The sequence below is a fragment of the Ascaphus truei genome, chromosome 3 (assembly GCF_040206685.1).
Source record: "Ascaphus truei isolate aAscTru1 chromosome 3, aAscTru1.hap1, whole genome shotgun sequence".
NCBI lineage: Eukaryota > Metazoa > Chordata > Amphibia > Anura > Ascaphidae > Ascaphus > Ascaphus truei.
The window spans coordinates 323,015,517-323,035,744 of NC_134485.1; the positions used below are offsets into that span (position 1 = coordinate 323,015,517).

The following is a 20,228-nucleotide window of genomic DNA, read 5'->3' on the forward strand; positions in this document are numbered from 1 at the left end:
TTAGTCAGTCAACCTGCTCCCCCATAATGCCACTAAAACCCCACCCCACGAAAAACAAAGCTCAGCCCTAGTGTAAGAGTCTTTGGACATTCATCTATTCACTGGCCAAAAGACTTCCTTATGCGTGTTAACTGCTGCAGCAGATTTATTAGCACTGGACACTCACCTCCTTGTTCCGAGGAGCAGCCTGCAGTTTCTGCTCAAGAACAGTCAATTTGCTGTTGATGTGACCGTTTATGTCTGCATGAAGAGCATCTGAAGAGCGTTGGGATGCAAGCTGTACAGTCTTGGCACGCAGCAGTTTCTGCAGGAGGAGGTGCCCAGCCTCTGTTTTGGCCCCAAGGGTCATAGGGTCACCGTTGGTTTCACTCTTGCAGTCCTGGCTGCCAGATATGCTATCCTCAACAGACTCCTGTTTGAGGAGCCTGAGCACGTCATGTTTTGCACCATTCTCTAGAGGTGTACTTGGATTTGAAGATGGATTCATGTTGTTCTGTCCAGTCTGGGTCTCTGCTATCTCCCCCACTTCCTTAGATGACATGTGCAGCTGCTGATCTCCAGTTTCAGCAGCTCCAGATTGACTGTTCAAGTCATTGGGTGATTCAGACTCTTTGGTCTTCTCTGTAGAGGCCTGGGAATCCAATAATGCAGTATGTTTTATGTCTAAGGTGTGGGTAGTATGGGTAGCAGACCCAGACTGTGTTGTAGGGACAGCTTCGGAAGAGAATGGGTCTGGGTTTAGGCTGTCAGTCGACTGTTGACACAAGTTATTAGGACTAGATTTGGCCATGGGAAGTTCTCCAGACTGATGTAATGACTTGATGTAATCATCTGGTGGTCTGTTCTGATTGTGTGGCTGTGACATTGGCACAGGTCCAGAACTTATAGCAGCAGGCTCTGGCGACTCTTTCTTTGGTTCTTGGGGACTCTTTACTTGCGACTGGGCCTGCTGCTGACGCAACTGCTGGAAGTGCATCTGGAGTTGCTGATGTAGCTGCATCTGTTTTTGTGGTGGTTGATTAAGCATTTGCTGCTTCAACTGCAGAATCTGCTGCACTTGCTGAAGCTGATGTGGCTGCAGTTGCTGCATCTGTTTCGGATTCTGTTTCAACTGTTGTATATGCTGTGTTTGAATTTGATGTGACTGCTGCGTTTGCGGTGGTGGTTGTTGCTGCTGCATCTGATGCTGTATTTGCTGCACCTGTATCAGGTTTTGCTGCATTTGATGCTTTATTTGGTGGGATTGCTGCTGCATTGGCATCTGCTGTGATGGCTGCTGCAATTGCTGCGACTGTTGAAGCTGCTGCTGCAATTGCTGCGACTGTTGAAGCTGCTGCAATTGCTGCGACTGTTGAAGCTGCGGCTGCTGCAATTGCTGCGACTGTTGAAGCTGCGGCAAGTGCTGCGACTGTTGAAGCTGCGGTTGCTGCAAATGCTGCGACTGTTGAAGCTGCGGCGACTGTTGAAGCTGCGGCTGCTGCAATTGCTGTGACTGTTGAAGCTGCGGCTGCTGCAATTGCTGTGACTGTTGAAGCTGCGGCTGTTGCAATTGCTGCGACTGTTGAAGTTGCGACTGTTGCAATTGCTGCGACTGTTGAAGCTGCGGCTGTTGCAATTGCTGCATCTGCTGAGTTTGCTGCTGCATTTGATGTTTCAACTGAAGCTGCTGCATCTGATGCTGTGAATGTCCCATCTGTTGCTGTGCCTGCAGTGGTATTTGTGGTGGCATCTGGTGATGTAGCAATTGCTGTACTTGCTGATTTTGCTGCTGCTGCTGCAACTGGTGCTGTTGAAACTGCCGAGGATGCAACTGTGTTTTGTTCTGATGCTGCAATTGCTGCAACTGTTGAGGCTGCTGTATGTGCTGTTGCAACTGCTGAATCTGTTGTATTTGGTGCGGCATCTGTTGCTGTAATTGCTGCAACACCTGAGGGGCTTGATTCTGGATCTGTTGCAACATTTGCTGTTGGTGCACCTGTTGTGTCTGAGATGGTTGCATCTGCAGCGGCTGCTGCATTTGTTGCGTTTGAGGCTGTAGTACTGGCTGCTGTTGCTGCACCTGCTGTGTTTGTTGAGCCTGTTGAATGGACTGCTGCTGCAAATGTGGCATCTGCTGTGCTTGCTGTAATAGCGGTTGTGAATGCTGCACCTGTTGCAAAAGCTGTTGTGGTTGATGTTTCATCTGTTGTGCCAACATTGGATGCGATGGTAATGACTGTTGTATCTGTGGTGTCTGCTGATGCACCTGATGCAGCTGTACCTGTTGAGTCTGTGGTATCTGATGGTGTTGCGTTTGCTGCACCTGTTCAGTTTGCTGCGTCTGCTGCATCGGATGGTGCTGTACTTGCTGCATCTGTTCCGTTTGTTGCGACTCCTGCATCTGATTCGCTTGCTGCATCGGTTCTGTTTGTTGTTGCTGCTGCTGAATCATTTGTTGTTGCACCTGTTCTGTTGGTTGTGGCAACTGATGTTGATGTAACGGTGGTGACTGCTGCGTTAAGTGCTGTTGTACTTCATGTTGCTGAACTGGTTCCATTTGTTGCGACTGTTGCACTTGCTGTGTTTGTTGTAATTGCATTTGATGCTGCTGCACTAGCTGCTGTGTTTGCTGCTGCACCTGGTGCTGCTGTACTTGTTGAAGCTGCATTTGGTGCTGCTGTACCTGTTGAATTTGTTGTGCCTGCTGCAACTGATGCTGTTGTATTTGTTGCATCTGTGTTTGTTGCACCTGCTGCATCTGATGCTGTTGTATTTGTTGCATTTGTGGCTGCTGCATCTGATGCTGTTGTACTTGTGACTGCTGTGGCTGCTGCAACTGATGCTGCTGTACTTGTTGTGGCTGTTGCAGCTGCTGCTGCTGCACTTGTTGCCTTTGTTGTGGCTGCTGCAGCTGCTGCTGCTGTACCTGCTGCTGCCTTTGGTACTGCTGTAACTGTTGCGGCTGTAGATGCATTGATAGTATTTGCTGAGGCTGCATCTGGGGCATTCTATATTGAGGTGGTGGTTGATGTTGCACATGTCTCAAGCTTGCTATGCCCTGAGAATGTGGACCAGACGCAGTGTCTTGAGACTGAACGGCAGAATATCTTGTCACTCCTGGAGACTTCAACATGGAGTTTTGCCCCAGCTCAGCCACCTGTTGCGTTCCCACTGGGTGTTCTGTTGTCACTTTCTGTATATTCACAGGGTGCGTTTCCTCAGTGTAACTTGGTTGTACCTGGTCGGGGACAGCGGATCCAAATTGCTGGACCTGGAAAATTCCTCTGGATGGCGTCTGCCCCCCAGATGTGCCATTTGAGACTGCCACATGTGGAGGAGCAAGCTGTAATGCAGGATCTTGGAACGGGGCTTGCCTCAGAGCTTGGCTCTGTTGGTGCCGCTGAATAAGGATAGCCTGTAACTGTTGTTGTTGCTGCGGGGTCAGGTGTCGCAAATGTGGATTCTTTGCAATGATGCCCTGGAGCTGAGCTCTAATCTGACTCATGAGCGGCGTGTTTTGTTGAGCCATGAAGCTGGCTGCATGGGGGGTCTGCTGACCACTCAAAGCTGGTCTCTGCTGTCCGACAGGATGTGGCAGGTGCTGTCCAACAATACCCTTGGCCTGTTGCTCATTTCCTTGTGGCTGTGTCTGATTGGGGCCTACAATCCTCTGTCCCTGTATCATGCTTGCCTGTTGATCTCCCATGATGCCCTGCTGTGACACTGTAAGAGGAAGATGTTGCGTCTCCTGTGCAAGGTGATGTTGAGGAGTTGCCTGAAGCTGATCTGACCTCACCTGTGCCCCATGATTTTGCAGACTTTGCTGTGGGGACTGGAGAGTCAAGTTCTGCTGCCTCATAGGCTGCTGCATTGGACTTGTTACACCAAACTGAGTCTGCGCCTGATCCTGATGTTGATTTGGCAGCTGCACATCTTCCACTGGTCCAGGAGGTTGCTGAACTTGTTCTTGATTTGAGGCAGTAGAACTATGATTCAGTTGCTCCTGAGCCACCTGTTGCTCTCCAGAGTCCTGGCTGACTGGACTGCAGGTAGATGTCTGTTGCAGAACACCATGTTGCTGCTGTCCTTGAGTCTCTGAACCTTCTTGAAGCAGAGAGCTCTCTGATAGAGAAGAATCCTTGCTATTCAAGATTGCCCCCTGAGGTGTATGAATGTTTTGCTGGTGGCCAGATGTGCTTTGGGTTGTGGGTTGCATTTGTCCTATGAGTGGATGCTGTGCTAGCGTATTGCTCGTTTGACCTAATCCAGCTTGCTGTTGCATGTGAGACAGACTTACCACACTCTGTTGTGGTTGTGACAAAATTATCCTTTGTCCCATCATGCCTTGTGGTTGAGCTATTGGTGCTGACCCCAGAGCCCGCTGCTGAGCAAGTACAATTGGTCTTTGCTGAGTGGGGTGGTGCTGTAATACAGATCCCTGAGGATGACCCACAAGGGCCTGCTGTGGCTGGGAGGCCTGCTGTGCCACTAACCCGTGGGAATTTCCTATCAGCCCATGCTGCTTGGCCAACATCGGTTGAGACAGGCTGCTCTGCTGTGGCAATGGGAAGCCCTGATGCTGTTGCTGTAGTTTTTGTGCAAGCTGCATCCTCTGCTGTTGCAGTTGCCTCTCTTGCATCATCCTTTGTTCAGCCGTGAGGCTATGGAGAGTTGGTGCTGTTGGGTAAAAACCACCAGACGTCCCAGGAACGGCTGTGCTGCTGCCCTGAGTTTGGTGTTGTTGGGGCATTGGCTTAACATATGAGGCACTTTGCTGGGTCTGCATGGGTATCGCAGACTGCAGACCACGCAGGTTCCCGGCTTGTGCGACTAACGGGTTGTGCTGCATAGAGCCTGCTTGCGGCATACTGTGTCCCGCAAGGAGCTGACCTGGGGCCTTTGTGAGCACACGGGAGTTCTGTGTGGGACTCAGAGGCAGAACACCACAACTTTGCTGCTGTTGCTGCTGCTTGTTTCGATATTCAGCCATGAGGTTTGTATGCTCCTTCTGCTGCTTACGAACCTGGGGGACAGAACATCATTATGATTAGTAGACATACCAACACCTTGCACTGGAGAAGAAAAACAACAACAAAAAGCAGTTATCCGACCAAAAGTAACAGACCTAAAAGTTCTGCACTAACTCATAGCTTTATGTCATAAAAGGAGTCCTTAATTCTGTTGCACAGTGTGCTCAAATAGTCTTCAAAAAGGGATCATTTCTAATGATAAAGAGAAATGAAGTGATCACAAATGCCAAGCCCAGCTTTGCTGGCTGCTATTACATTGTAACCTCAGGAAAATACAAGACATTGCATTGTAAAAAGTTCGGTGCCATACCCAATTCCCTTTCTTCAATTAGGTCAACAGAGAAAAGATTCAATACTTTCAGTGCCTTATTCCCGTACTTTATTATTACCAGGCCAACATAACACAGCTTGCAAGCGGCAAACCAAATAAGGATTCCCTGTCAAATTATTTATCACACACCTGGTCCAGCTGTTTCTGGATCTTGCTTTGCTGTTCTGTGACTAGTTTCAGCTTCTCTGCGTCCCCCTCAGGGAATTCACGTCCAGCTTTCTTGGCGGTTCGCTGCTTGGCACACAGTGCTTTGCGGGACTTCCGGTGCACCCCAATTTGCTCCTCCAGCACCTTCAGCTGCATCTGCAGGAGCTGCTGCGTATGGAAGAGCCACTCTTCATATTGACGTTGATCTGCTTCATCTGCAAGGGAGGGAGACCCAAATTCTCTAACCAACAGGGAATGTGGATGAAAGCAGCAGAAATGTGTCTGATCAACAGAACACTATTAACACATACGCACAAGTCTGTCCTGACAACAGTGGACATCAGCATTTAAACCAAGTTATGATTCCCACTACATTTATGGTAAGATGGGTCAGAATTGGTCACACAAAGATACACAATGCATCTATGGTGTGTATATGATACATATGTGGTATGTGTATGGTGTGTACAGCAAGTATGATACATATGGGTATATGATACATATATGTGTATATCATACACACATGCGCGTGTGTATATATATATATATATATATATATATATATATATACATACAGTGTGCGACAAACCTATACATTTGCTCGCCCCGGGCGAGTGGATTTAACATCGTAGCGAGCTGTGTGTGTGTGTGTGTGTGTGTGTGTGTGTGTGTATATATATATATATATATATATATATATATATGACACGCACGTGTGGAGATATATACACGTGTGCATGTATATGTGTGTGTGTGTGCGCGCGCGTATATATATGTGTGCGTATATATATATATATATATATGTGTGCATGTGTGTATATATGTGTGCGTGTGTATATATGTGCGTGTGCGCGTATGTGTGCGCGTATGTGTGCGCGTGCGCGTATGTGTGCGTGTATGTGTGCGCGTGCGTGTGCGCGTATGTGTGCGTGTGCGCGTATGTGTGCGTGTGCGCGTATGTGTGCGTGTGCGCGTATGTGTGCGTGTACGCGTATGTGTGCGTGTGCGCGTGTGCGTGTATGTGTGCGTGTGCGCGTGCGCGTATGTGTGCGTATGTGTGCATGGGCGCGTATGTGCGTGTGCGCGTATGTGTGCGTGTATGTGTGCGTGTGCGTGTATGTGTGCGTGTGCGCGTATGTGTGAGTGTGCTCGTATGTGTGCGTGTATGTGTGCGTGTGCGCGTATGTGTGCGCGTGCGCGTATGTGTGTGCGCGTATATGTGTGCGTGTCTGAAAGGCAGTACTGTGCAGTAAAAGTTAAGTTTGTTTATAGAGTCATTGACATCACACCAATCCTATGGTGTAGCAGCTAGAGAATTGCTACTCGTGTATTAAGGGTCATGGGTTCGATTCCTTCATGGTATGGTAAAATTATTAGCGTAGGGGGGAGGTGTGTGTATTTATGTGTGCCCTTCAGCAATAAAGCATTGAATGTTATAATAAAAAAAATAAAAAACAAAAAGGAGGTGTTTTGTAAATCGGGAGCCACGCTCAGACTGCGTTATGTGCATGTGTGAATGGCGATATGTGCAAATGCCTCAGCACAAAATTTGCCAGCTAGCCAACCCCTACTCAGGTTTTATTTTAACGCTCTAAAATTGTGCATTGTAGTAGTGTTATTTTTTAATACAAAATACAGATGCTCACTGATCACTCCTTGCACAAATACGGGTGGGTTGGGGCGAGGTTGTGTTGGGTCTATGCTGCTGGTCCTCTCCTGGAAAAAACAAACACAAAACTGGTCAGACCACAATATTTGCCATTTCTCCTCTTCCTATATGAAACTTACTGAATATAAAATGTATAATGAATGTCAAAAACATTAAAGGATTATTCTTTACCATATAAAATATATGAAGTATGCTGCTCAATTATCAACTTCTCTACCAAACTGACCCTCTCTCCACTATTGATTGTCCAACCAAAAGTGCTGCTCAGCCTCTTTCCAATAAACACACTACAGTATTAGAGATTTGCCAAGCATCCCTTCATTACCCATTTCCTACTACAGAACATTAGAGAATGTCTCCGTTTTCACTCATATCCGCTCACCTGTGCAGTTCCAGCTGGTGCTTGACTGGTAGCCTCTTTTACTCCTGGAGCTCCTGCCAAGCGTTGAGCAAGTAGGGACACCTGTTGCCTTTAGAAAGAGTATTTATTTATCAAAATGTTTTATCAGGAAAAAAATACATGGAGCGTTAACTTTGGTTTTCACGTATGTCCTTGGCACAGAGTTCTGATAACAATAGATGGTTACATGAAATGAACAGAGGTTATACGTTATATTTACAGACATTTTATTGATCGAGACAATATATTTTATGGGCATATATAAAAGTTACAGACAAGATTAAAATGTGAGACAGCTGAAGTCTTGAAATGAGTTATACTGGAGGTGGCTTTGAGAGTCTCCGGTAGATTGCTCCAGGTGCGCTGTAAGCGTAGGAGCAGCCGAATACTTTGTTAAACCTTGGGACTGTGATCAGTGTTTTAGAGTCCGATCTCAGGTGATAAGTGCTGCATGTGGTAGGGGTGAGGAGCTTCTTCAGGTAATGGGTAGCTTGTCCAGAAAGTATTTGAAGGCAAGACAGGAAAAAATTACTTTACGCCTGGACTCAAAGGGATAGCTAATCTAGTTCTTTGAGTATTTCGCGGTTATGGGTGTTGTAGTTACATTGTAGTACAAAGCGGCATCTTAAGTTGTAAAGAGTGTCTAGTTCGCCACGGTTAGTTAGGGGTGCTGTACCATATACTATGTCCCCATAGACTATCATTTGCATTAGCATCTGTTCTGTGATGCGCTTTCTGCGGGCTTAGGGAGTATTTCTTTCTATAAAGTACACCTAGTTTGGCATAGGTTTTGGATGTCAGAGTATTAATATGCAAACCAAATGTTAAATGGAAGTAAAGCCATATGACCAGATATTTAAAAGTAGTGACTGGAGTTAGAATGGTGTTCAAGTTGGTTTTGATCTCTAATTATCATTGGTAGCTTTAAAAACTTAGCCTTTATACCCAAATGCCATTGTTACAGTCTTGAAAAATCAGATTGAAATAGGTGTTGAAGGTCAGAAAGACTAGGGCTGTGTGGTTATAAGACTGTGTCACCCACATACATGTGCATTGAAGCAGCCTTACAAGCCGTAGGTAGATTAATGAAGACAAAGCCTTACGGGGCCCCAGAGGTGACATCCAAGAGGTTGGAGTTAGCGTCTGAGAGACAATCTACCCAATAAGTAGGAGTGAAACCAGTTTAAAGCGTGTTCCCCTATTCCAGAGCACTGAAGCTTGTTTACCAAGTTAACATGATCAACAGTATCAAAATCTAGGAATATTGCACCAGTAAATTGTCCCAGTTCCATTCCAAACTGGATCTAATTGCAAACTTTTAGGAGGATAGTTACCATGGAGTGTTTTGGGCAAAAGCCAAATTGGAGTTGGCCAAGAAAATATGTGTCTTGGTATAGTAATCCCTTAATTGGGAGTGAACACATTTTTCCATGACTTGGGATAGTATTGGGAGAAGAGAGATTGGTCTGTAGTTGGAGACAATGTTTTTGTCCCCACTTTCGAAGACTGGGACAACTCTAGCAGTTTTCCAGGTCTGTGGGATAAAGCCTGAAAACAAAACAGACTTGATTAGGGAGGCAAGCAGTATAGCTATGATCTGAGCACAGAGTCGTGGGAACTTTAATTGCACTAGGTCAGATTCACATTGGCTGCTTAGTTTTAATGTTAGGAGCGCCTGTGTAATCTTCTCTTCAGATACGGGGACAAATTGAAAATTGTAAGCATTGTTGGGGGAGGGTGGGGCTATGGGTGTTCACCCAAATTGAGCTTCATAGCAGTACCCACAAAGTATTAATTGAATGCGTTTGCAAGATCAGTGGGATTTGTCAGTGTAGAATCATACTTTATGAATTAGATGGTTGTTAATAGGTAGAAGGCTGAAATATATTGTGGATAACCTTCCAGAAGTTTGCTGGATTTGATGCGTTTTGATAAAAGATTGTCAGAGTAATATAGGGCTTTTTGCTAGTCTTGTGCATTTATTCCACAGGCTTCGTAGTTAAGATCATTGGTAGTGCCAGTTACTTTATGTCTTTTCCACAAAGTATACCTAAAATGGTATTGTGCAAAAAATAAATAAAAAGGCAGTTGTAACCCACGGAAGGTGGGCCCCTGTACTCTTATTCTGCAAAGCATGGGTGTCAGGGTTTTAAGAACTCTATTTGGAAATAATCAAGCGCAGAATCGTGATCGGATAGTTTGACTTTCTTTATAAAATACTATGGCCACTGAAAAGATCAGGAAGGATACCAGATGATTGGATTCTGTTGATACAAGAAGATAACACCAATCTAGCAAGATTTTAGGTCTGCCCATGTGTGTTGGGAAATTAGTTGGGTTAAATGTATTGACTTTAATTCTGTACAGATCTTGTTGCTTTTAGGGTCAAGTCAATTGAGGTTGAAATCACCAAGAACGAACAGCTCACACTTCCCATTCAGAGAGGAGATGGTGCCAAATCAGCCAGGGATTGTAGTGGGGCTTTAGGCAGCGGTAGATGCCAGCAATAAGAATAGGCTTAGAGAAGGGGGAAGCAAATTTGACCAACTAGGGTTTAAAAAAAAAAAAAAAAAAAAAAAGAGGATGTTTTGGGGGGCAAATTAGCAGTGTAAACCATAACTAGTCTTCGAAATTAAAAAAAAAAAACCAAAAAAAAAAAACCAAAAAAACAAAACACCCCATCTCTACTTTTTGACCTATCTTTCCTAAAAATGGAGCATCCGTGAATGGAGATAGATACATCAAGGGTTTTAATCAACATTAAACCAGAATGTTCAATGCCAAAATAGGGCCTTTTGTATCACACAAACATACGAGAGACTAAAGGATCTCCACACGTCAAGTTTGTGGAATAATCCACAACCTTGCATTTGGGGGAGGGAAGAAAAAAAAAATATATATATATATATATCTTACTGAATATAGGGCCTCTGAAGGGAATCTTCTTGCGAGAGGGGTATCCTCTTCTCGAATATTATTAAATGAGAAACACAAACAAGAAGCCCCCACACTGCTTTGTACCTGTTCATGGCAGGAGTGACTCCGATGCTCCCCTGAGCCATCACCTTCTTTATTCCCTTCAGAGCAACCATCTTGGCCTTGGCAATGGGGTCTATGATGTCATCAGCTGCAAACTTATCGAGATCTGCAATGACGCCAAAACAATAGCGAACTTAAAGCTGCAGTCCGCTCAGGTTTCCGATTTTACTTTGCATTTTATTTTACCAATTTGGACTGCATCCATGGCGTCACGCTCGCCTGTTGCTGGACCGTTTACATGGCCTGTTGGATTGCGCGATAGGGAGGACGTGCCGGGAGGCGTTCCTGTGACGTCATGTGAGCGGTTCGCCCTCATTGGCTGAACCGCGCACGTGACCCAGCCGTCGTGCGGCAAAATCAAATAGATTTGATTCTTCGTGTGCCGCGTGCCCCATCGCGCTGTGATCATTGCCTTACGGCATTTTGCTCGCGTGGTCGGACCATGGACACGGCCTAAGATATCATCATGCCTGTTTTTATTTATTTTTATCTGATACTCTGTTCAAGAAATAAGTGTTTGAAATACCAAGAGTTTGGGGCGTTAAGAAGGATCTCCCCCCAGAGCCCAGTGTAGTCTTAAAGGTTGCCATAGTAACCCTAAACGGCAGAAAATAACATGCTGATTTTGACACTAAATAAACAAAAACGAGCAGGACGTCCTCTGTAAACAAAATACCAACATATGAGAAACTGTGTGCGTTCTGGAGGGAATTGCTCTTTCAAAAGCAGTAGTCACCCTAAAAGCCAACCCTTTACATTTTTTTTTTTTTTTTTTTTTAAATAAAACTTTCTAAAGCATTTATGAACATTTCAAAATAAGTAGATCATAGAGCTGCCGTGTAGCTACTTTGGTGATGTACCTTATTGTACTGGAGGTTAAAAGCATCATAAGACGTCAGTTTAATTTCACATAACTTTGCATGTTCCTGTAATCTGTGGATAGTTGAATGTAATGTGACCTTCTGACAGCAGAGAGATGCAAAACTCTGCACATGGCGGCACCGAGGAAATATAGGAGGTGGTTTACTTGGTATAACATTTCTTAATTGAGGTGTAGCCTGGCTTTAAATAACTTTCGTTACCCTCCAGAGCTGCAGGCAAGACAACCATAACAATCCCCAATGCCCCCAAAAAGGCCAGTCAAACCCAAAAGACCCAGAACTAGGAGGACTGGAGCTTATGTACATATTTACACCTCCGATTACTGGACGTCTGGGGACCCGCTGATCGAGCAGCGGGCAGAATATGTTCCCACCAGACACAATGCAGGCAGGGTCAGTTCTTACAACGGCAGCAAATAGAAAAGCCACTGCTGCAGTTTTCTATTCGTCAGCCCGCAGCCATGTTTGCAGTTTGGCTGCCATAGTTGTACGTTTCTGTGTGCCAAAACCAGAACAAAACACATACAAATATCTGGGAACCAGGGGCTCCCCCAATGTCAGGGAACCATAGGAGGAGCTAGACGAAAGGGGAGAGGAAGCTTTAAGATTTTATTTGAACAAGCATTAATCTGCTTCTATTGCCAACAAACGAAGACAACACAAGTTTAAGAACAGAGTGACATCAACAGTACTCAATGCAACGAAGTTGGAGGAAATAAATAGTTTATGATTTTTGCTATGTACCTGTGTCGGGGAAGAAGCTGTTTGTCAATTGTTGCTGCTGCATAACAAGCTGCTGTGGTTTCATTCCCATCTGTTGTCCCATTATAGGCTTGGGAGGGAGGCCTTGCTGTTGAGGACCAGCAGACTGTACTAGGTGTTGACCGCCTAGCAAGTGACTTTGACCAGGAGCAACAGCAAGGGGAGACCCTAGGGTAGCGTTCGTCTGTGTCCCAACAAGCCTCTGCTGCATCTGTTGCTGCTGAGTGAGAAGCTGGGGTGTAGAGCCCAAGCCCTGGTGTCTGGACACTAGTCCAAGCCCCACCATGCCAGCTTGTTGGGTATCCTGATGCTGCTGAATATGGGACCCCTGCTGAGCTGACATAGCCGAGTGGGTTATCATGGTGTGCTGCTGTACACCCTCTGGATGCTGCCCTGACATAAGCTGTTTTTTCTGCTGTTCCTTCTTTTCGTGCTCCAAAAGGTCCTCTATAAGCAGCGGAAGCTCACTAGCTACTAGAGAGCTCTCCATCTTATCCAGATCATCAGCTGGAGAGTGCCGAGGGCCTTGCAGACCCAGAGTCCCTTCATCCATCTCAAACTTTCCTAGCATTAGGCTACTCTGGTTGGTCATTACAGGTGTTACAGTAGTTTCTTTGCTTGGGAAGTGGGATCCACCGAGGTCTGTTGCTCGGACAGTATGTCCACTGAGAGTCTGGTGCCCGGGTCCCTTCTTTAACAAACCTAACCCTAGAAAAGCATGGTTAGGGCTGAGGGGAGATTCTGTTTTAATGGATACTGGATTGTTGGCAGAAAACTGGCAGGTGCTCATCTTTAGGCCACCATCTTCTAACTTTGGTTTCAAATTACCAGCATAAGGCGACTGCTTTGCTTCCACTGTGGAAGGAATCTGGGCTGCCTTCTCCTCTCCACTGTGAGAGCAAGGGCCCAACTTCAATCCCAAATCTCCTGCTAGTCTGTCTTTGGTAGTGTCCAGGTTTGAGCTTGTTGGCAGCTCTTGCTTGGCCTTGTTGGGAAGGCTCTCAGTTTGCGTCTCTCCCACCTCAGGCTCCATCTTGAGCAGCGCCTCTTCTGCCTTCTCATTGGCAGATTCTACCAGCCGCAGGTGCTCATTGAAAATGTCCTTTTTGTCTCCTGTGTCTAGCTCAGGATCAGTGTATGCTAGGAGGTCAAATTCTTCCCCATTTAACAGATCATCAAGGTGGGGGTCATTTGTCTCAAGGTTATCTAGATTCCCCAAATCATCATCTGCTTTAGCCACGTCCGGATCAAGGCTCAAATTTGCCAGGTCGTCATCCTCCAAGTCTTTGTGCGTGTCAAAATCTACATCTAGTTCGGGGGGATCCTCGCAAGGGACTCGTCCTCCCCCTAAACCAGTGGCTGACCCATCCTTCAAACCCTCAGGCTGGGGTGTGCTGGATGTTGGCGGAGGGAGTTGGTCACTTGCTTGTTGCTGTGACAATCGTGGGGGAATCTCAACTTTGGTTTGAACAGGCTGCTGGATGCTGACCATGTCTCCTACCTGAGGATGGGTCACAGGAGTGGGAGCCAGGACTTTCTGAGGCTGCAGAAGTGGATTCCTCATCACTGGCATTTGCAAGGAGTTCCCATCCCCTCTCATCGCCCCTGGCAGGAGGGGAGGACCAGCCCCGTCCCCTTGCAAATAAAAGCGGGGTCTGCTTTGGAGGCTAGATGGTGGAAAGGCAGCCCCGAGTGGCAACTTCTGTCCATGATGGCGCAACTCGATGTAAGGTGCACCTCCCACCGTGACTGCAGAGGAGACCTGCTCCCCAGAAAATGGTAACCGAATCGTCCCTCCGCCGGCCACTGCAGAAGTCAGTGCAGGTCGGCTCACGTCCTGGAAGTGGGAGGGTCCCGGGGTCCTGTGTGATGCAACTTGGGATTGCCACACTTGCTGCTGGTCAGAAAAAGATCCCCGAGGATAAAACGCTTGAGGTCCTTCTAAGGAGTGCCTGAATGAGAGAAAGGCAGAGTGATCAGTTTATAGTTACAAGTGATAGAGGAAGGCATAGGCTAGGAGGTTAGCAATTAATTGTTAGGTCATGCAAATACAAGTAGTAGTATAATGGACCGGACCTCAAAAATGAATAAACGATTACATTTATGCAAAAAAAAATGTTTTAATCTAAACCAAGAATCAATTTGAATACAAAAAGTAGCATAAAAAAAAAGTTAGAACAGCAAATAATTACTTCATCCTGCATAGCAAGTCAGTGTGTATCAACAGCAATAACTCCATCAAAAAGTATAGCATAGCAAGTCAAAAGGCCTGAGAAAAGAGCAAGGGGCTTTCAAACGCTAGAATTGCTACAATTCAATATGCTACACTTCTGCCTTGCTATGCTATACTTTTTTTGATGGAGTAATTGCTATGACTTGCCATGCAGGAGAGAGTAATTATTTGCTATTCTAAAAAAAAAATGATACTACTTTTTGTATTTAAATTGTTTCTTTGTTTAGATTAAAAAATAAAAAAAATGTTGGCATAAATGTAATTGTTCATTCATTTTTGAGTGCCGGTCCATTATACAGTACTTTTTGACATTTTCTGCACCCAAAAAAGGTGGTGTTGCGGGACCTGTGCACCAAATGAAAACACAGCTTTCTAAAAACAGGCGAGTGCGTGTTCCAAATAATAAAAAATAAAAAAAATCAGTCATGAAAATACTGCAGAATTGATGCTATACGTGCAAGAAACATGTTAAATGAGGAACAGTAGACAATATTCATGACCCAAGTTGAACTAAGTGCTTCATGATTACATAGCTTTCCTCCTTGTCTTGACATTGGGTCTCTATAATGGTCCAGTGTTGTCCTATAAAGCTGCACACAACTTTCTGCTGAAGTAGTGTTACTAAACTTGCACAGAGACTTTGCACCCCACATACAGTACCTTCCAGAAATGTCAACAGGCCCTTGAGATGTAGTAGGCAACGGTGTGTTCAACCGATCATCCTGGGGAAATGACAGTGGAACGACCACTTGACCAGGAAGCTTACCAGCCCCAGGGGAGGCAGAATTCACCCCAAGACTGGTCTTCTCCTGAAATGGATACAAAGGGTATTTTTTTTTTTTAGCATGTTCTTGTATAGCGCTGCTAGTTTTACATAGTGCTTTACAGAGACATTTTGCAGGCACAGGTCACAATCTATGTTTTTGGTGCCTGGGGCACAGGGAGATAAAATGACTTGCCCAAGGTCACAAGGAGCCGACACTGGGAATTGAACCAGGTTCCCCTGCCTCAAACTCAGTGCCAGAGTCAGTGGTCTTTACTCACCGAGTCACTCCTCAATAGATGTGTATTTGTTGCCTTGGAGAAAGCAGCAACAACACTTCTAAATACCTCCAAGAGCTTGCACCAAAACACAGAAGTGATCAGAACTGGTGTTAGCAAAGTCACGTTCATAATAGGGTCAAGTCTTCTTTACAGTCTAATGCCATTTTGTTGAGGACTATGTGCAAACCACTGAAGTCTGAAAATATATATTTCCACAGAATCTGCTGTATATAACAAGTGGCAAAAGCGGTTTGTGAGGGAGTTGTAAGCCACATCTCATGAACATGGCAATATCCACCAACACCGCTTCATGGTTGCAGCAGATAAAATAATCTAATTGAACACACACACAATATCTGACCTGTCCTGAAGGATACATCACAACGCGCCCCATTGCATCGTAGCCTTGCCCACTGGGCTCTGCATTCCACGCTGCATGAGATGAGCTCAGGGCCGCTGCAGCAGCCTCCTTTTCTTGCCGCAGGGTATTCCGCTGGATCTGCTGTTTGATTAGGAGTTCTCGCAGTCTCTGTCGCTGGGAGATTGATATGGAAAGAAACTACATTAGACCAAAGCAAAACATAGAATAAGCCACCATAGCGAGACTTTGACCATAATTTTTTTTTGTTTTTTTTATACCCCAAACTATCAAGTCTAATCACCACACCTTCCAATGAACAAGAGGCATATTAAAAGGTTACAGGTATACCTGTCTCTGTTTCTCCAGTTCTGTCTGACTCAGGTTACTTAGTGCAACATCAGGCGTCCCCTGCATCTCTGTCACTTCCCTGGCAGTATTGCTGAGGGAATTGGACATCCCAGACATCTCTTCTCGCTGCTTGTCTGCAGGCGACGCAAGGCCTGACCGTGGGCCAGTGACGGGGGACTGGTAGGGCACTTCTTGAGGCAGCACTGAAGGAGGACGCAGTGGGGATTGAGCATATACCTCAGCAGCACTACCATTCCCAGATGAGTGGGGGCTGCCGGAAGGGTGGAAGGCCGGAGCCGTGTTGCTGTTGGGGGAGGTGTAACTTTGAGGTTTGCTTGGTGGAAAATGGCTGTTCATTGAATGGGAGGGAGGGAAGCTGGGTTGGTGTGAGGGAGAACTTTTCACACCATCCCCAGGTGAATGAGGAAATGTGAAACATAGCTGGGTTTGAGAGTTGGGGTATACACTGGCTCCAGGAGAGCGAGCAAACATCGAAGACTGCTGCTGGCTCGCCTGTGCTTTGGAGTGGGCCTCAATGGATGGCTGGTAGCCCGAATTGGCAGGGGAGGTGTGAGAAAGCTGGACAGCAGGTTTGAAGCCAGCTTCTGCCACCTGGGGTCGAGGAGGTTTATGCAGTGGGGCAAAAGGATCCCGTGAGTGGGGGCGGGAGGGTGGACGAGAGTATGGGTCTGGGGACTGAAAGCGTGGCGTGACTGGCGATTGGCAAAATGCCTCTGTAGACAGTGGCCGAGGGGTTAGTGGGGAATGAGAACTGCTCTGTGACTGTGGGCTTGTGGGGACTCTAGTGAAGGGATCGGAGGTCAGAGGTCGAGGGGTTAAGGCACAGCCACCTTCTGATGGCTGGGGCCGAGGAGTTAGAGGGGGCTGGGAGTAGGGGTCAGTGTATGGGACAGTGGAGGACTGCCTGTATATGTCCGAGAGGTGCTGAGGGGATGCCACTTGTGCCTGCATGTGAGAGTCTCTGTGTGAGGATGCAGGGCTGTGAGGCTCCATCTGAGACATCCGTGGCGTTAAAGGTGCTTTAAACACATCACATTTCATATCTGCTGTTGCATCAGAAGACCCTGCACTGTGCGGGTAACCAGGGGACCCAACATCTTCCTTTTTTATTTGAAGGAGAATTCCATCTGGCTGTCTTCTGTGATCCCCATAACGAGAGGGGGACAGCATAGGCTCAGCAGGTTTACTGGAGCTTTCAGATGACTGGGAAAGCCTTGAGCCCGGGCTCCCCACCAAAAGAAGGTTATCAAGGGAGCCGGTGGGGTAACGTGGCTTAATAAAAGGTTCCGAGGTGACGGGGTGACAAGGCTGGTAATCCATGCTCTGAGCTGCGTGCTGTGCATTGGGTGCAGACGGGGTCTCTACCCCGGTTAGAGTCTGAAAGCCCCCACCGGATGCTGGAGCCTGTCCCAAGGAAGACTGGAATCGAGGGTCCAACGAGTAAGCAGGAGAGCTGGGAAAATGCTCCTGAGATGGAGACTGAGGAGGCAGCTTGAAGAAAAGGTCACTGGGAGATTCTGCCCCTGTTGTGCCAGCTGATGAGGGCTTGAGGAACAAGTCTGAGGAGGTAGACATTACTGAGCCACCAGACATGTAATGATCCTGCCCCGCTGGGACTCCAGTCATAAAATCAGGGTTGCCGCTCGGCTGAGACCCTGGCTGGGCTGGGATCTGGAGTTGAAGCATTGGACGCTCTGCTTTCCGTACGCCTTCTACTTTGGACTGCTTGCTGATCTGATTTTCTGCCTGCTGTACAAGAAAACACACAGAAGAATCAACGCTACTGAACACACAAGCTATAGGAGTTATTCACGAAACTGTGATTGCTATTAGAAATCGTAAACGGGCATTCAGGTTTACGGAATAACCCCCAACACCTGTTACAAGTATCCATTCACTGTAGTGCGAGACTATACATGACGAGCACACAGAACTGTAGCAAAACATCCATTTACTGTGCACACACTAATTAAAATGCTTCAAGTTTCTGTCCACTGTGGGACCGAAACAATGTGTGAGGTGAGGGAGTGCTGCTGTTCGAGGGATTAAATGTGTTGAAATAGCAAAAACTAGTATCTGAAAGTCGTGTTTGTAAAGTCTTGGTAATGTATATCAAGAAATATCCCATTTCATGTTGTAAGATTTTGATGGATACCATTACAGAGTAGTACTTTTTGTGGATGCGTCTGCGAGACAAATATTGTACATCAAGAAACACACCTTATGAATTTTATGCAATATAATGATTTTAGGTACATCTATTCCTGATGTGGTTTCTTTCTGGGTGCCGACTTATGCCTTTCACACAAACACAGCAACAAACATGTTCACATACAGTTATCACACAAGCAGAACTAGAATCCAGCGCACCAAATAACACCAGAAAATGGAAACGTGGTGATCTAGATCATTGAAATTGCTTGGACATCCAGAGATATAAAGCATATTTAAACATCTGACACACTGATATTAGTGTTTACGCTTTATACTACACCATTGATACAGTTTATGTCAAATACAGATGTAAAGGTGCACTCACGGTACCAGGTTACAAAATGCCACGGGTGCGCAGCAACAATATTCCCGCTGGAAGCAGAACCACCGGTATCAAAAGGAACAGAAATAGAGGCACTGCACTGGTTATCCAAAGGTTAGAAATGTATTGCACACGGGGCAATGTGATCCTTGTGCAATAAATGTATAACCTCTGGAAGACCAGTGGAGTGCCTCTATTTCTAAAATACAGATTTACAACAGCCCTGTAACCCAGAGCATGCTGCACATTTCAAATGCTCAGACATTTACCTTCTGAACCTTGTTGATGCGATGTGCTGCACGGTTGTCTTTGGCCTTTTGCTGCAGAAAATAAAGTGAACAGAAAAATTAAGTCAGGAGTTCTAAACCCTGTATACCAAATTCAATTTAACCAACCGCTGCCCAAAAAGATGCTCTATAAAATCGAGCAGACTCACCAAGTAGGGAGCTTTGTCCGGGGCTGGGATTTTCCTCCACAGCTTCATGATCTGCTTGCACCGACTGGACCAATCTAACATGAGAAATAGACAGGGCAATATCAGTCTAAAGGTCACAGAGGAAAGGTCAAGTAACTCGAACCAGAGTCTCCATTACCAACATGCCAACTCACCATACACTTTCTTCTATACGGTGTTGCAGACCAGCAGCCCTAACCTCAAAGTTATACATTTTCATATGCTAGATCTCCTCCATACACTTGTAAAACTTTGACAGAAGATCTTATTGGCCATTGTGAGACAGGATGGAGTAGGGAAAAGGATTATCATGATTGGGGGTGGAGATTATTTAACTACCATACTGCCAAAGAGACCTCGGAGGAAGGCCCGGGATGTATATTTCTCACCTGGGTAGTCCTGCCTGAGGTTAGGGAAGTTCTTGTTCGCATAGAGGACAGGGGAAATGGTTGAGAGCTCCCCTAACTCCTCATCTTTCTCCCAGCGCTGAAGGCTGCGCTGGTTGTAGGACAGGCTCAGGCTTTCGCTTTCCCCCTCTGTGGTTGGCGTGGTAGGGGTGGAGGCTGTTGTCCAAGAGCTATCGGTGTCACAGTGCTCAGGACTGAACAAGCCGCTTCTGTCCCTATTAAGAGAATGCATTTTTGACGTGTCACCATTTTAAAATAGATTGAATATGGGCACAGTAAAATATGGGGGAGGAAAAAAAAACCTATCATTCTAGACAAGCGTATTGGTGTCAACATGCACCTTTTCTTCTGCTACAGTATGTGCTACACATTACCGAGCAATACCGTGCAGTTCGGTTTGTACAGCAATCTCAGGGATTACAATGTGCAGCCCTTAATCATGGAAATCTAAACACCCCCAACACAAAAGTGAGAGAAAGACAAAGCCCACTCTTACCTGTTGTCCATGAACCCAGGCTGGGGATAGGATTCTATGTGAAGAGCAGGTGGAAGGGACACACCTGAAAACATAAGCACTAGAATTAGA

At 46.1% G+C, this 20,228-nt stretch overlaps 1 protein-coding gene across 9 annotated transcripts in view; it reads right to left on the minus strand.

Moving 5' to 3' along the window:
- Positions 1-20,228, minus strand: part of KMT2D (lysine methyltransferase 2D) — an 80,489-nt gene that overhangs the window by 14,123 nt on the left and 46,138 nt on the right. For all 9 annotated transcript variants that reach the window (XM_075591248.1, XM_075591246.1, XM_075591244.1 and 6 more), the window contains 13 exons: positions 20,139-20,202; positions 19,625-19,857; positions 19,218-19,291; positions 19,051-19,101; positions 16,225-17,994; positions 15,877-16,050; positions 15,132-15,280; positions 12,221-14,190; positions 10,578-10,701; positions 7,539-7,626; positions 7,134-7,203; positions 5,470-5,702; positions 167-5,002 (listed from right to left, as the gene is read on the minus strand). In XM_075591248.1, the coding sequence (XP_075447363.1) occupies positions 167-5,002; positions 5,470-5,702; positions 7,134-7,203; positions 7,539-7,626; positions 10,578-10,701; positions 12,221-14,190; positions 15,132-15,280; positions 15,877-16,050; positions 16,225-17,994; positions 19,051-19,101; positions 19,218-19,291; positions 19,625-19,857; positions 20,139-20,202 (9,836 nt within the window). The remainder of the gene's footprint in view (positions 1-166; positions 5,003-5,469; positions 5,703-7,133; positions 7,204-7,538; positions 7,627-10,577; positions 10,702-12,220; positions 14,191-15,131; positions 15,281-15,876; positions 16,051-16,224; positions 17,995-19,050; positions 19,102-19,217; positions 19,292-19,624; positions 19,858-20,138; positions 20,203-20,228) is intronic.